This window comes from Aulostomus chinensis, chromosome 8 (assembly GCF_037954235.1).
Source record: "Aulostomus chinensis isolate RoL2024-O1b breed Wild chromosome 8, RoL_Achi_v1.0, whole genome shotgun sequence".
Classification (NCBI taxonomy): Eukaryota; Metazoa; Chordata; class Actinopteri; order Syngnathiformes; family Aulostomidae; genus Aulostomus; species Aulostomus chinensis.
The window spans coordinates 18,332,173-18,349,482 of NC_141327.1; the positions used below are offsets into that span (position 1 = coordinate 18,332,173).

A 17,310-nucleotide genomic window follows, 5' to 3' on the forward strand; every position below is an offset into this window, starting at 1 on the left:
AAAGTAAGAACAGTGTAACTGAAAATCAGTTTGTTTCCGGTGTAAGACTCCTGACATATGCAGATGTTGTACGTGGAATTACACAAGCAAAACTAGCAGAAGATTCATTAGAATTCAAGTGTTTTGAGTCCACGCCTACTTTACTTCCATCTTTGTCACCTGACATTGCAGAGTCGCAACCTTTAAAAGTTCAACCACTCTTCCCCAAACTGACATCAGACCTCAACACTACAGTCTGCAGTCCTGACGTGGGTCAGAGAACTTTACCCCAAAAAATAGTGACGTGTTTTCTAGATCTTCCACTACCCTCAGAGCCTGCCATATCAACTGATATTCTCCCTTCAAAGTTCTCACTTTCAGAGTTCAAGCATGTAAAATGCGATATACAATATTACACAACTTTTCCTTCATCCCCTCTGGAAGACTATTATGATGAAAACAACCCAGACTTGCTGAAATCAATCTCATGCCATGTGAGACCTAAAAAAGAAGGAGGACTGTGCACAAGTACTGTGTCCTCTGACGATGGGCCTACATTTACAGATGATAAATCCATCAAAACTGAAGATACATCACGATCTTATGAAGACACAAGGCAAGAGAAAGACAGTCATGAACCATTGATGGATTATTGGTTTTCAAAATTAAAACAAAAATCATCTAGCCACTCTTCGGGAATAAAAGATTTTGAGTCTGGACACATGTTACTACCTTCAGTGTCATTTGATGATTTTACTCAGTCTTTCGATGACGATTTAATCTCAGGAATAAGACCACAGTCACCAGAATCAGCTGCATCCCAAGGTGAATATAGGTCCCTGTCTCCTGATTCACCTGTTCCTCCATTTAGACCATCTCTGGTTGATGAGACTGTAGAATATTCAAGACAAAGGTCAATTACACCAGAATCAGCTCCTTCAGACTGGGAAGGTAGTGATTTGTTTCTCAACACCCTGTTTGATGACACCAGACCAGAGTCTCCTCAATCAGTTTTGTCCGACCATGAGTCTGATAAGTTATTGAGTAGCAGGGCATCTTCCCCAGATTCTGTGTCTTCTGATATCGATCTTTTTCTTCTTCAGGACTGGCTGGTAGATTTTAGACCATCTTCTCCAGAGTCTATGTTTTCAGTTGAAGAGATTGCCACATATCCTGATTTCTGTTTGGGCCAGATGGAGACCCAGCACTGTAACTATTACTTGCAGTACTCTGAGAGAAGAGCTGACTCACCAATTTCAACAGCGTCAGATGTTGAGTATTCCAATATTTACCTCAAGGATCTTTTCGACGACAAAAGGCCAGATTCTCCAGATGCAGTTGAAGAAAGTAAGAGCAGTGTAACTGACAATCAGTGTGTGTCTGGTGTAAGACTCCTGACATATGCAGATGTTGTACGTGGAACTAAGCAAGCAAACGATCCCTTGGAAGTAAAGAATCTTGAGACTGGACCCACGTTATTTCCTTCTGTGTCATTCAATGATTTTACTCAGTCTTTCGATGACGATTTAATCTCAGGAATAAGACCACAGTCACCAGAATCAGCTGCATCCCAAGGTGAATATAGGTCCCTGTCTCTTGATTCACCTGTTCCTCCATTTAGACCATCTCTGGTTGATGAGACTGTAGAATATTCAAGGCAAAGGTCCATTTCACCAGAATCAGCTCTTTCAGACTGGGAAGGTAGTGATTTGTTTCTCAACACCCTGTTTGATGACACCAGACCAGAGTCTCCTCAATCAGTTTTGTCCGACCATGAGTCTGATAAGTTATTGAGTAGCAGGGCATCTTCCCCAGAATCTGTGTCTTCTGATATCGATATTTTTCTTCTTCAGGACCTGCTGGTAGATTTCAGACCATCTTCTCCAGAGTCTATGTTTTCAGTTGAAGAGCTTGCCACATATCATGATTTCCCTTTGGGCCAGATGGAGACCCAGCACTGTAACTATTACTTGCAGTACTCTGAGAGAAGAGCTGACTCACCAATTTCAACAGCGTCAGATGTTGAGTATTCCAATATTTACCTCAAGGATCTTTTCGACGACAAAAGGCCAGATTCTCCAGATGCAGTTGAAGAAAGTAAGAGCAGTGTAACTGACAATCAGTGTGTGTCTGGTGTAAGACTCCTGACATATGCAGATGTTGTACGTGGAGCTAAGCAAGCAAATGATCCCTTGGAAGTAAAGAATCTTGAGACTGGACCCACGTTATTTCCTTCTGTGTCATTCAATGATTTGAGTCAGTCTTTCTATGACGATTTAATCTCAGGAGTAAGACCACAGTCACCAGAATCAGCTGCATCCCAAGGTGAATATAGGTCCCTGTCTCCTGATTCACCTGTTCCTCCATTTAGACCATCTCTGGTTGATGAGACTGTAGAATATTCAAGACAAAGGTCAATTACACCAGAATCAGCTCATTCAGACTGGGAAGGGAGGGATTTGTGTCTCAACACTCGCTTTGATGACACCAGACCAGAGTCTCCTCAATCAGTGTTTTCCGACCATGAGTCTGATAAGTTATTGAGTAACAGGGCATCTTCCCCAGAATCTGTGTCTTCTGATATCGATCTTTTTCTTCTTCAGGATTGGCTGGTAGATTTTAGACCATCTTCTCCAGAGTCTATGTTTTCAGTTGAAGAGCTTGCCACATATCATGATTTCCCTTTGGGCCAGATGGAGACCCAGCACTGTAACTATTACTTGCAGTTCTCTGAGAGTAGAGCAGAGTCACCAATTTCAACAGCGTCAGATGTTGAGTATTCCAGTATTTTCCTAAGGGATCTTCTTGACGTCAAAAGGCCAGATTCTCCAGATTTGGTTGAAGAAAGTAAGAGCAGTGTAACTGACAATCAGTGTGTGTCTGGTGTAAGACTCCTGACATATGCAGATGTTGTACGTGGAGCTAAGCAAGCAAATGATCCCTTGGAAGTAAAGAATCTTGAGACTGGACCCACGTTATTTCCTTCTGTGTCATTCAATGATTTGAATCAGTCTTTCTATGACGATTTAATCTCAGGAATAAGACCACAGTCACCAGAATCAGCTGCATCCCAAGGTGAATATAGGTCCCTGTCTCCTGATTCACCTGTTCCTCCATTTAGACCATCTCTGGTTGATGAGACTGTAGAATATTCAAGACAAAGGTCAATAACACCAGAATCAGCTCATTCAGACTGGGAAGGTAGTGATTTGTTTCTCAACACTCTGTTTGATGACACCAGACCAGAGTCTCCTCAATCAGTTTTGTCTGACCATGAGTCTGATAACTTATTGAGTAGCAGGGCATCTTCCCCAGAATCTGTGTCTTCTGATATCGATCTTTTTCTTCTTCAGGATTGGCTGGTAGATTTTAGACCATCTTCTCCAGAGTCTATGTTTTCAGTTGAAGAGATTGCCACATATCCTGATTTCTGTTTGGGCCAGATGGAGACCCAGCACTGTAACTATTACTTGCAGTACTCTGAGAGTAGAGCAGAGTCACCGCTTTCAACAGCGTCAGATGCTGAGGATTCTAATATTTACCTCAAGGATCTTTTTGATGAAAAAAGGCCAGATTCCCCAGATTCGGTTGAAGAAAGTAAGAACAGTGTAACTGAAAATCAGTTTGTTTCCGGTGTAAGACTCCTGACATATGCAGATGTTGTACGTGGAATTACACAAGCAAAACTAGCAGAAGATTCATTAGAATTCAAGTGTTTTGAGTCCACGCCTACTTTACTTCCATCTTTGTCACCTGACATTGCAGAGTCGCAACCTTTAAAAGTTCAACCACTCTTCCCCAAACTGACATCAGACCTCAACACTACAGTCTGCAGTCCTGACGTGGGTCAGAGAACTTTACCCCAAAACATAGTGACGTGTTTTCTAGATCTTCCACTACCCTCAGAGCCTGCCATATCAACTGATATTCTCCCTTCAAAGTTCTCACTTTCAGAGTTCAAGCACGTAAAATGCGATATACAATATTACACAACTTTTCCTTCATCCCCTCTGGAAGACTATTATGATGAAAACAACCCAGACTTGCTGAAATCAATCTCATGCCATGTGAGACCTAAAAAAGAAGGAGGACTGTGCACAAGTACTGTGTCCTCTGACGAAAGGCCTACATTTACAGATGATAAATCCATCAAAACTGAAGATACATCACAATCTTATGAAGACACAAGGCAAGAGAAAGACAGTCATGAACCATTGATGGATTATTGGTTTTCAAAATTAAAACAAAAATCATCTAGCCACTCTTCGGGAATAAAAGATTTTGAGTCTGGACACATGTTACTACCTTCAGTGTCATTTGATGATTTTACTCAGTCTTTCGATGACGATTTAATCTCAGGAATAAGACCACAGTCACCAGAATCAGCTGCATCCCAAGGTGAATATAGGTCCCTGTCTCCTGATTCACCTGTTCCTCCATTTAGACCATCTCTGGTTGATGAGACTGTAGAATATTCAAGACAAAGGTCAATTACACCAGAATCAGCTCCTTCAGACTGGGAAGGTAGTGATTTGTTTCTCAACACCCTGTTTGATGACACCAGACCAGAGTCTCCTCAATCAGTTTTGTCTGACCATGAGTCTGATAAGTTATTGAGTAGCAGGGCATCTTCCCCAGAATCTGTGTCTTCTGATATCGATCTTTTTCTTCTTCAGGACTGGCTGGTAGATTTTAGACCATCTTCTCCAGAGTCTATGTTTTCAGTTGAAGAGCTTGCCACATATCATGATTTCCCTTTGGGCCAGATGGAGACCCAGCACTGTAACTATTACTTGCAGTACTCTGAGGGTAGAGCAGAGTCACCGCTTTCAACAGCGTCAGATGTTGAGTATCCAACAGATTTTTATGATAAAAAAGATGAAGAAGAACGAAGCACAAGTGGACTTGACTATCATCATGTTTTTGCAGATAATGAAATTTCTGAAAATGAAGACACAGAATCATTTATAACAAGGATTGTCCCTGATTTTACAAAACCATCTTCTTACATTGTCGAGCAAGAGAAGTATAGTTATCAACCATTTATTGAAAACAAACCACTCACCAATTTAGTTAGCCAACCATCTCCTGATATTGCTTCCAAGTTCTCACTTCTACCATTCCACCCTCCGTTTGTGTTCTCCTTCGTGGATAGACCATCAAAAGTTTTAGTGTTCCCAAATCAAATAACTAAAACATCAAATCAAAAGGATTCTTTGAAAAGTGTACGTTCTTCTGATTTGTACTGTCCTTTTCAGGACAGCTATATGTACAGAGCACCATCTTATGCAAAATCTGTGACATCAAATGTCAGGCCAGATTTGTCACATTCTGTTACAGGATGCATGAGTTTACCTGAAAACAAGCTTGTGTCTGGTTTAAGACCTCTTACATATGCAGAAGCTGTACGTGGAACACAAGCCAAACAAGCAGAAAATTTAATGGGAGTCAGTCCACATTTTGAATCTGGACATACTTCACTTTCCTCAAAGTTGTTTCATGAATGCTCTTGTTCTTCTGGAGATGATCGCTTTTCCTTAAATAGACTGCAGTCACCAGAATCAGCTGCATCCCAAGGTGAATATAGGTCCCTGTCTCCTGATTCACCTGTTCCTCCATTTAGACCATCTCTGATTGATGAGACTGTAGAATATTCAAGACAAAGGTCAATTACACCAGAATCAGCTCATTCAGACTGGGAAGGTAGTGATTTATGTCTCAACACTCTGTTCGATGACACCAGAGCAGTCTCATTTTTTTCTGATATTGAGTTTGACAAATTACTCAGCAGCAGGGCATTGTTTCCAAAATTTGTATCTTTTGATCTGAACATGTTGCTTTATCAGGATGAGTTGTTAGGTTTTAGACCACCGTCTCCTGAATCTGTGACATCAGATGAACAGTATCCTCCGTTTTCCAGTGTGATATTTGGCCAAAGTCAGCATTGTAATTATTATTTACAGTACTCTGGCAGTAGGTCCGCATCACCTCTTTCAACATTATCAGATGATGACTATTCTGAATTTTTTACGAAAGATCCTTTTGATTACAAGAGACCAGACTCACCCAATTCTGCCTCTTCATCTCACTCATTGTCTGGTGCAGAACCTCCTATGTTTTTGGATGTTGTAAGATAATCGTATGTGGAAAAGAATCATTAGCTTCATTCTAAAATAATACTTAATTGCTTGATTACTTTTCCCCCGATTTTAGATTTTTCTCCTTTCCAAAAAATTCCACTTTTGTACATTAGTCACACAAGCTCAGCTGCCCCACTGCAACTCGTGCCATCAGTGTCCATAATGCATTTGGGTGCATGACGAATGAAAGAAAGGTTTTCGCATAATCACTTACTGCCACATGCATATGTTCCAGCTTAGAAAGGAGAATGCCAACACTTGTGTTAAGTTTGTTTTTTGCTTCTTTTTTTTTACTTGTCCAAATCACATTCTTTTAAAATGTTATCACTTTGAGAAATAGTTTTGTAACTGATTATCAATTCAAAAAAAGACTTGAGTTGTCACATTTCATTTGAGAGGGTCCCCTTTACAAGTTAACCACCTAGTACCATTCATCTCTGCTTAAGTCAGTTTTTATTGTTTTATTGTATTATATTTTTTCTGAACTTTTTCGATGTATGCAAATGATGCATTATCTAGTTAAATATAGGCTCTACCCATTAACAGCAGCGAAATATGAACTTGGAATACAACGGGGCTCAGGATTATTGTTTCAGGCTGTGCAATAACAGGGTTATTATCCTGCTTTAAGATGACATATGTGTCTTTTAGTGAGACATATTTATTTCCTACTTTACAAGATGTCCAATTGAAATATTTCCGTTTCAAACATTTTTCCAACTCTTGAAATATTAAAGTTAGGCTATCGAGATTTATAACCTGCTTTTCCACCAACCAGTAAGGAGATCAGACTATAATCCACAAATTCATTTTATCTAACGGTGAATTTCATGAGTCCTTCAAAACCATGAAGTCGGTTCTTAATGATGAGATTATCGTCCCCTCAAATTCTTGACTGTTACATCTACTTAATCTTGTGCTCTCTTAATATGCAGTTGATGAATGTCCTGAAATTTGAGGAGAGACAATGTTTGTCATTTTGAGAACATGATACCAGGTTTCAAACCAGTGCAGGATTTGACAGTTTCACACAGTTGAGTCACATGCCATTTGCAGTCAAGAAAAAGAATGGATTCTGTCATGCTGTCTGGCTGAAGGAGGCTCTCCATGAATAAACAAGGGATCTAACAATGAAATGAAGACCACTTGTACATGACCAGAAATGGACAGACCCTAAATCTCAGTTCATGATGACACACACCCAAGATTGCTTTTGCAAGAACGTAAAAAGAATGTCAAGAGAGGACGAGGTCAAAGTTCCTCTATGCCGGTAAGACAGCAGAAGCTCTAACTCAGCGGAGAATGCGGTGTGGCTTTCATAAATATGGCAATACATAATGTGTGAATATAGAACTCTTGGCTCAAGCTTTCAATACATAGACCCAACGGTTCCTGCGCCATGCTTCGGCTTGTTTGCATTAGAACAGTTGGAATGATTGTCAGTGAATCTCAACTAATGGAAACCAGAGTGACCCTCGTGTGGAGCATTTTATACGCCTGCAAGCTTTGACTGCTTCAAATCTCAAAGATTCCAGTGCTTTGATTATCCCTTGAGTAGATTATGTGTATTTAAAAAAAAATACTTTGATTAACTCATGTACATGCCAAAATTAGAATCCTGCACTGTCTGTACAGCTGCTAGTTCGGACTTAAACTGTTTCCATACAGTAACATGTTCAAAGAGATCATACGTACAGTGGAGATGTAAGGAGTGGGTTTCGCATTTCATGGGAAGTGCAGTGATTTCTGCCCTCAAGTTATAACATGGCAGTAACCATCTAACTGAGTAAAACATTGCATGTCCACCTTCATTTTACATAGAAGTTTCACTCAAGTTCACTTGTGCCCTGCTTGTCTTACTGAAAATGTGCATTGTGTGGCAAGCAACATTCTTAAGTAAAATATCCCTACATGTGCTACGCTGAAGAATATTTTAGATTGTATATTTTTAGCTAAAATGTTATATAAAATGCAATCTGTCACCGAAACTCAAGTGGGTAAGAAGTGAATTTCTGCATCTGTTCTCTCTTTTTTTAAAAAAAACAAAAAACCCCATAACCTGGCTTTGACAAATGCATGCTTCAGTTTGACTCTTCCTTTCACCCCCTGAAGAAATAACAAATCATATTTATTTATGCTTTCCATCCCATTGTATCATTTCTTGCAGGTATCAACAGCATCTTCCGAGACCAACTTTTCAGAATCCCCAACACATAAAAATGATGATTTAGAGCCGAATCAGCTCCTTCTAACTGAGACACCGTCCTTGCAACGTGATTCAAACACGCTTCCCTCTGAACAGTTTCACTTACCTGTTTTAGGTAGCTTTGACCACAGTACAACACACTGTCCAATCACATTGACCACTGAGAGTAGTTCACCACAGGAAGAAGGCTTTGCTTATATCAGCTCGATGCCCTCACGCTCACCTTTTCTAACCAGACAAGACAGTGTGGATGATCAAGTAAGCATGTTGTCAAACTCCACACCAACACCGCCGGGATCTGGGTCCCTTCAGCTTGACCATCTGCTGTCAGATCTGGAGGAGATGAAGTTTAAATTGAGCTCAGAGTCGCTTCATCCCCCTCTGACAGAATCCACCAGTGAAAATCCTGAAGCTGATCAGGTTTACGAGTTTGAAGACCTCCCGCCTGAGGATGGATGCGAGAGGAGCGATATCCTGTCATCAGATCAGACAAACATAGCCATCACAGTACCTGAATATTTTCAGACATCCACGCAAGCCAACCCTGAGGTAGAGTTGGTTACTGCTCCATCAGGCTTTGGCAGTGGAAAACAAAGTCTTGATCCTATTTCAAGTCCAGAATCTCACAAAAGATTTTTTGAAGTTCTGGAACAGTCACAGAGCTCAGATGTTGCCTCTGATCACTCCACCAGATATGATGCTACAGAGTCATCCCCCAAAGTGTCCACAGAAACTGATCTGTTTGAGGAAAACTATACGAGAGAAATTCTTCAGAGTCAAGAACACACTTCCACTATCTACTCCTCCAACGACTCAGTGAGAGTGGGAGAAGAAGCATCATGTTTTGAAGCCATTACGACTGAGGAGTTTTCTCCTCAGTCACAGTCTGATTTGTCTGCTGACACAGTTACACCTGCAAGACATTTTTGCTTTGAGGAACTGTTGCCAACCCCCTCCTCCGGGAATGTTGAGGTATACTCAGATGAAGGCAGGCTGAGGGTCGATGTACAACATTCAGAAGAATCTCCTGGAGACTCTGAGGGTGCTTTAGTTGAACCCATCACAGAGGTGACTTCATCGACCTCTGATGAAGACTATGGTCTCCCACCTGGGTATGCAGAGACTTTTTCTCCTGCTAGCATCAATACCCACATTCCTCCAGAGTATGCAGAAACTGTGCACAGAGGTACAGACAGTCCAACCTGGCAGTCCTCTGAACTGGAGCCTTACTTTGACTGCAGACAGGCTGCATCTGATATGTCAGAGCCTGAGCCTGATGAAAGAGAGATGAGATCTGGCTCGAGTCATCGTCAGGATCGTTTCAGTCCCCCTGGACAGCAGGAGAACACAAGAGTGCTGTTGTCCTCGGGAAGTGAAGATTATGAGGATGCTTGTTTTGTCCCTGAGCCACTTCAAAACATACAAGAAGAGGGAGAGGATGTATTATATTATTCTGAAACATCCGATGAAGAATTCCCATTATGTGAGCTTCCTGTCTCTGAAATGGGAACATATGACCATTTTAATAAATCTCTGACCAGGGTAAGATGAGTTTTGGCAAATCTGCAAGTTCCTCCCAAGGCTGAGCTTAAACAAATATTGTATTTGCTTCAAGTCGGAATGACCGCTAATCTTCTACCACATGGATTGGATCTGAAACTCCTCCTAACCCTTATTTTAGTTTGAGTTAAGCAGTCCTAACTCAGCATGTCTCTCCCTTGTAACCAGCAGTATCAGGCACAGTTTAAACAATGGCTACACGTTTCAGTTTTAATCACAGTGAGATTTTACGCATGGTTTTCAAAGCTACAGACTGTCATGTTGTACTTTCCAGCATAGCATAACACAAGAAAAGTCAACACTAAAAGTCTGTGGAAAGTGCACCATATCACTCTGCTTATTGCTTGCTTTGCTGCAGCGTTCATACAGTATATTGTTTTTCATGGATTTGTGTCACTTGGTCAGGAGATCAACACAGAGCTCGGATCAATGTCAGAAAGTTCCGATGATGAGTTTTTGACCACCAGGATAGTGCGAAGGAGGGTTGTCATTCAGGTATCTGATGTAGCACGACTGATGTGGCTAAAAAAAGCATGGAGGCTGTGACTGTAACATGGCTACTGTGGGTGTTCATCGTGAAGTTAACACATCAGAGAATACATATAGAATATATTTGGGATGAAAGATTAACAAACTGACACTTGACTGCATCGATGGCTGGATCTCATGCAGGTTTTGTTTTGTTTTTTGCTGCTGTGATCAATTCTTTTTTGGTTTATTTGCTAAAACAACATGTTTTACCCCGGGAATGCAAATTTATTTCCTGTATCCGAAAGTCCCCATCCTGTCTCTCACCTGAAATGGAATTCCTGTGTGTGATGTTACTCCATAAAATGATATTTATCATTTTTTTAATGGAAAATTATTAAAATTCCACATTATGTGTCCTTTTTCCTTTACAGGCTGATGAAATACCGGACCTTCCCTCTCAGTCCGTGACGGAAGAAAAGTACAAAGATGAAAATGGACACATCGTCGTCAAAAAGGTAGAGAACAATTTTACATTACTGCATATTTAACCAGTCACAACAGCCAGTAAAGTGCAGTATGAAGGGCTCTGTGTGAGGTGTATTGTTGGACCATCTCCTTTTGATTTTTAATTTTTAGTTCTTCTGAATGTCTCCATTTCTCACCCTCTACAGGTTACACGTAAAATTATTCGTAGGTGTGTTTCGGCAGACAGTGCGAAGGGTGAAGAGGTGTCATTAGAGGGAGCTCCCGAGGGGGCTGTCAGTATCACAGAAAGAGACGGATACTCCAAGGTGGTGAAGCGAACTGTAGTAAAGAGCGAGGGAGACCATACAGAGGTGTGTGTGTGTGTGTGTGTGTGTGTGTGTGTGTGTGTGTGTGTGTGTGTGTGTGTGTGTGTTTATAATCTTCATTTTTATCAAAAAATAAGAGACTCTCACATCACATTAGTTCATGAAGGATAAAGAAAATGAACAACTTTTTTCCAACTTAGGTAACATTTACTGAACATGGATCTTCCTCTGCATCCCAACACGATTCCCCTGTGGGTTGTAAGGTCAGTGTGGCTGAGAGGACAACAGTGGTGGAAGGTGAGAGGACAGTCACTCACCAGGGTGATCCATCTTTGGCGTCTGACCTCCCCTCAGCCCAAGAAGACTTCAAACAGGTTTGCCTAAATTCCCTCAGCTTTTATTTGAGTAGAGGTTTGCACTCCTAAAAATGAGGATAACACCATTAAGGTGTCAACATTGTAACCAAGGTGTTTGGAGTGCAACGGATTTAGGATCCTGTTTTTGATTTCATGAAGTAATTCTTTCTCCTCCTTGTATGCTACCAGGCTCTAGGTTATTTAAGTGGATGCTCCAGGATAGAGCTCCCTCATGTGGTAGAAAGGAATATTGTCAAAGAAGATGGAACTGTGGTCAGGAGGTGTGTGGGTGCTGGAGAGTACGGGTTTGATTGCATGTGTGCGCGTGTACGTGTGTGCGTGCATTCATGCGTCCCAAACAGAGGATGTTTTTTTTGATTGAGCTGATTAGTTTTACTGACATTAACAGTTTGATTTCCTGATGTTAATTAAGGAGCAGAGGAGGACGTTTCTGTATAATCAAGAGGAGACAATTAACCAATGAATCAGACGCTGGCTAGACAGCATGCTTCAAATTTAAATCCTGTTTCCTATTTCAAATGACACCATTGAGAATAAAGTGTGTGTGTGTGTATCTGTGTCTATGTGTGCATGCGTGTTTGTGTGTGCATGTATTAGAAAGCGTGGTAACATTCAATCTGCATAATAACATAATTAAACGGGAGGCAAAGCATCACAGGCTGATTATGACTCATAACAAAAAGACAAAAAGATGACAATTGAAAAAAACCTTCATGAAAGGGTGAAAATTCAGATTCTTTCATGGGGTGTGTGCTTATAGACATGATACACAGAGCTCTTCGTCACCATCATGAGAACAACAACTGATTTTTTTTAGAAGTACTTCACATTGCTCCGCCAGTACTTGGTATGATAAAAGCCCTGAATCTGCTCTGGATGCTTGTGGTTGCCTAGCACCTTGTAAAAGTTGCTTTTCTTGATATGTTTGGTGCTGTGAATGTGCTGAAGCGATCCATAAGAAAATTGATTGATCCACAGGTAGAAATCAGTCACGCGAACAGAAAATATACAAGCAGAGATTTAACATTTCATACTGTTGCATGTGCAGCACTTTGATCTGCATTCTCTGTATGAAAGGTGATATAAAAATACAAATTGATGATGAAAGTAAGAGCAAAATGAGATCATCATTTGTTTGTTTATTCATCTGTAATCTACACCTCCAATAGAGAGAGAAGTGTTCTCTCCACTTTACTCCCATCTAGCCACCAGCCAGTTGAGTCAGTGTCTCTGTAACGTGAAGGTTCCTGGTTTGAATCCCAGTTCCTCCAGAGGTTGTGTCCTTGAGGGGGGGCGCTGTAGCCCTCATCACTCTGTCAGCAGCCTCTGCCAACAGTGCAGGAATCTCTTGTATAACTGTCGTAATTTCAGCATTCTTCGTTCCTTCTGTAGGGCCCACATGCATGAAGGTCGCACCCTCAGGCGAAGTGTGGTGAAGGGAGCTGGGCAGCAGAAACGGGTCCTTCTAGAGCAAGTGGACGGCCCTGGAAGAGGCTCAAAACCACATGAACTCCAGCAGCAGCTCCACCAGCTCTTTCACCGATACTATGAAGACCAAAAGGAGGACAATAATGAGGAGGATGAGTAGAAGAAAGTGTAACCCCCTCCCCACACACACACACACACACAAACACTGTAAGGTCGCCTCTTAATCCTATGCATTAGCCACATGCAATCCCAGTGTGCACCAAGTCACCTCGCAGCTACCACAGTCTTCCCATTTAAGGTCCTGGAAGATAAATGTTTGTTCACGAATTTGGAGTTTTCTTCCCCGGCTGATACGTAAACCAACTTTTATCTGTTCTCACATTGTTCATTTTTTTGTTTGTTTGTTTTGTTTTGTTTTGTGACCAAAGAACCCTGTTTGTCTGATATTTTAAGTCTTCATTACTGTGGTAGAACAACAATACATACAGTGCAAACCACAATATGGTATTCACATCAGTTAAATCTCCTGAAAGGTAAAGAAAGAAAATTTACCAAACAAAAATCCTCTCTGAGTGGGTGCTTGGACTTAAAGACAATATTCCACACTGCACTGCCTCTCACAACCAGAGTTTCTGCTATTATTCCTGAGTGTCTCACCAACTGTACTAGCATCGCCGCTCTTTTTGGATTCAGGTGGTCAAGATGTCACCCAGAGGAAAAACAGACTCTATTGACACTGAATTTAAGTACTGCTGCCGCCGCCGCCGCCGCTGCTGCCGCTGCTGTGTTTTGTGTCGGCTATGTGTATTCTGTCTTTTTGGGCATTATATATTAACTATAATCTAGACAATACCGACATCTGTAGCCTAGAAATTAATAATCACTCATGTGAAGTAGAGCAGGCATGACTAATCAACATCCGCCATTATGATCCTGGCTTTGACTGCTTTGTAATTCTCTCTCTCTCTCTCTCTCTCTCTTTCTCTCTCTCTCTCTCTCTCTCTCTTTCTCTTTCTCCTCTGTGTCTTTGTCTGTAGTTATTTTTTTAGTTTTGTCTGCTACTGTCGCTCTCTTTTTTTCTCTCTCTCTTAAATTTTAATCATGGCTCTTACTGTGTGGATGGTGAGTGCGTGAGTGAGGAATGATGGTCCATGCATGTCTTGAAACTAAATGGATGAAAACTGCTTTTTTGTTGTTGTTGAAGAAATATTTGTCTTCAACAAACAAACTTTGACTGTCTTATTTTGAAGTTGTTGTTTTTTTTGATTAGCCAACTAGATTAAATGGATTTAATCATTGTCGATGACAAGCTTCTGTTTATAAGGAAGGAAAAGGAAATCATTTGTTTCTGCTTTATTTAATGTTAGCCTTTATTTGTTGTCCCAGAAAGGGTGTGACCAAGTGTTATTGTTGGTGTGTGTGCGTGTGTGTGTGTGTGAGAGATTGTGAGTGAATGAGTCTCGTGAATGATTGTGCACTAGTTAATGTTAGCAAAGAAAACAATTTATTTTACACAACCGTATTTGCACTCCTGAATGTCAGGAGGGAACACCTCCATGCTTTTTGTGCACAGGAAGTGAGGTACAGTCAATCTTAGCTGCAGGGAGAGTCTTGGGTGAATAGACGGTGATACATTCGACACAAGCTAAGGTGAAGAGCATCAATATACCATTAATCACAGCTCTGAGCATCGCTATTGTATGTACCTAAACATATGTAATGTATTTATTTCACTATCACCGTTTATTTTGTGATTTAGAAAAATGCAATCTTGTGGAAGTTCACTGTGACAGGTATGCTTTTAATTTGAAAAATTTAGCATCCTTTTTCTGTGATGACAGTTATATACATATACAGTGCATATATAAATATCTATAAGGGCATGTATTGCTGTGTCAAAATTGAAAAAGATAAAAAGAAAAAAATGGCTGCAGTGTGTCTATGGCTGACAGAATAAAAATCTACAAGAAGTGTCGTATCTTTTTGTGGTTTTGTGTTGTAAACGGACTTGTTTGGAAAAAAGAATTATTGTGGAAATTGTCTTATTTAAGGAGTAATTGAAGGATTTCCAAATCAATATCAAGAACTACCAAAAAAAGTCAACAAATCCTGAATTCTACATGGCTATTCGATATATCAAGGTGACGGTATGTTAGTCCATCCATCGTCATCTTCCGCTTATTCCTACACATTAAGGGTCGCGGGGGGGCTGGAGCCTATCCCAGCGTCAACGGGCGAGAGGCGGGGTTCACCCTGGACAGGTCGCCAGTCCATCGCAGGGCCAACATACAGAGACAAACAACCATTCACACTCACATTCATACCTACGGTCAGTTTAGAGTATCAATCAGCCTCGTCCCCAAATTGCATGTTGGACTGTGGGAGGAAGCCGGAGTACCAGAGAGAACCCACGCAGGAACAGGGAGAACATGGAGACTCCACACAGAAAGATCCCATGCCCAAGCCGGGACTCGAACCCGGAACCTTCTTGCTGTGAGGCCACAGTGCTGACCACTGCACCACCGTGCAGCCTCATGGTATGTTAGTAATATTGGCAAATTATTTGATTAACTGAAACTAAAACCTGCTCAACAACTCACACAGTAACTCAATATCATATTCATTAGAATTTTTTTTCAAAATCACACGCTTCTGTATCTTAATACACTATTACTGACATTACATACCAGATCATATCAGAAACAAAAAATTTTAGAGTATGGACAATCATTTTGTGGTTTTTGTCTTTTTTTTCCATGCCAGTGATCAATTTTGCTGTTAACTATTGCTATTTATTCTTATTCTTTGCTGATATTACGGTAGTAAGGTCATCTTTAATTAACATAAAAGACAATTTACATATGATTAGCAAATTATGGCATGTTTGAAAACAAAAGACAAAGCCAAGCACTGAACTGAGACTGTGGCATTCCTTTATGTAATAATATAGCAACCAAAGATCTGAAGTCTGGTTCTAAAGCTACAGCTCAACCTAAAAACAATGTATTCAACATTTAACAGTTTAAGAAAAGAAAGAGCAGGATAGATTTTCCTTTTCACTCCATGGAACCATTCAGTCCTGATAAAGGAAGGTTCACTTCGCCATCCATCGCCTTCAAGTCACGCCCTTGAGTGCTGCAGACTGAAGAGACGGTCCCGATGTGTGAGGAAGACGCCGTGTCTGCAGCTGCCACGCCTCCACAAGACGGCAGGAAGATCGTTTGACAGCGTCTGCTGTCGTCAGAGGGTAATGTAATAGAGGAGGAACATGAACAGGCCTGGATGACATCCCTCCTATTGGAGTTTTAATCTCAGGATTCGTCTCCTGCTCTGCACCCTGCTGACACCCACCAATCGAGTGTGGTGGGAAAATTATTAAAATGAACACAGTCTTTGTCCCCAGAGGCTCCACGTTCTGGGGAGATGAGAAACAACACTCAAACAAACTCTTATTGAGTCTGAACAATTCTTCTGTCTTGCACGAGGGAAATTTGTTCTACACACAGCGAGAATGTGCGGGATTATGTCCGAATGTTTCAGGATTTTAAGGCCCTTCCTGTCTAGATGAAGGTTGCATCCAATTTTAAAAGAAACACATAAATAAAAAGTACAGTGGACCTGACAGATCAACACACTGGAACTTTAGGAAACAGGTGAATGGACAAAACTCAAGAAAATTGCAAGATTTTAATCAATTTCACAACATGAACATGAACATGACAGCATGTTGATAAAGGACTGAAATGCACACATCCCATCACATTACTGGGGAGCCGCGAATTCCAATAAATGGTACGTAACAGGGATGAACATATTTCTGCCATCTCAGGAGTCTATTAAAGTTGGTTTTCCATCATCAGTGGTAGAAAACGACATAAATCTGAGTGTTTTCATTTTACTTAATGTTCTACAAGAAAATGAAAGGGAAAAAAAATAAAAGAATCCTCAGACATGTTCGTCTCTTTCAGTTCCCTCTGGAAACACGTTTGCAGTGTTTCTGTAGTGAGTTTGCAGCGTGTTATCTAAAAGCTACTCATGTTTTGTCAAATTGATGATGTCTTAATTTGCTTGTTTATTGTCTGTTTGCATATTTTTTTCTCTAAGCTATGGTGTGCGTAGCCCCCCTGGCCATCATTTAAAAAAAAAAAAAAAGCCTCTTTGTGTGCAAACTAGAATTGTCAGTCCTAATGTGATAAGTGCAGCAGTAAGTATCAACTTCTGAGACTGAGTGAGATTCCAGAACCTTCTGATGAACACTTGTTCGGCACGATTGCAATCAAAAACAATAGACGCCGCAAGTCTTCCTCGTGCCTTACCTACACACATTCCTATACACGCGTGGGTGTGTAAGGTACAAA

At 40.9% G+C, this 17,310-nt stretch overlaps 3 protein-coding genes across 10 annotated transcripts in view; all 3 read left to right on the plus strand.

Annotated features, from left to right (window-relative positions):
• ank2a (ankyrin 2a, neuronal) overlaps window positions 1–13,088 on the plus strand; it is an 80,181-nt gene extending 67,093 nt beyond the window's left edge. For all 8 annotated transcript variants that reach the window (XM_086211408.1, XM_086211411.1, XM_086211410.1 and 5 more), the window contains 4 exons: window positions 10,788–10,871; window positions 11,028–11,192; window positions 11,348–11,521; window positions 12,917–13,088. In XM_086211408.1, the coding sequence (XP_086067534.1) occupies window positions 10,788–10,871; window positions 11,028–11,192; window positions 11,348–11,521; window positions 12,917–12,931 (438 nt within the window). In that variant the 3' untranslated portion in view covers window positions 12,932–13,088. The remainder of the gene's footprint in view (window positions 1–10,787; window positions 10,872–11,027; window positions 11,193–11,347; window positions 11,522–12,916) is intronic.
• Window positions 10–6,116, plus strand: LOC147257471 (uncharacterized). Its single transcript, XM_086211415.1, has one exon. It carries the CDS (start codon window positions 624–626, stop codon window positions 6,114–6,116), a length of 5,493 nt encoding a protein of 1,830 aa, XP_086067541.1. The 5' UTR covers window positions 10–623.
• On the plus strand, window positions 7,252–10,781 carry LOC147257472 (uncharacterized). The gene is made up of 2 exons (XM_086211434.1): window positions 7,252–7,389; window positions 8,287–10,781. Exons 1-2 carry the CDS (start codon window positions 7,384–7,386, stop codon window positions 9,874–9,876), a joined length of 1,596 nt encoding a protein of 531 aa, XP_086067560.1. The 5' UTR covers window positions 7,252–7,383; the 3' UTR covers window positions 9,877–10,781.
• Window positions 13,089–17,310: the final 4,222 nt, after the last annotated feature.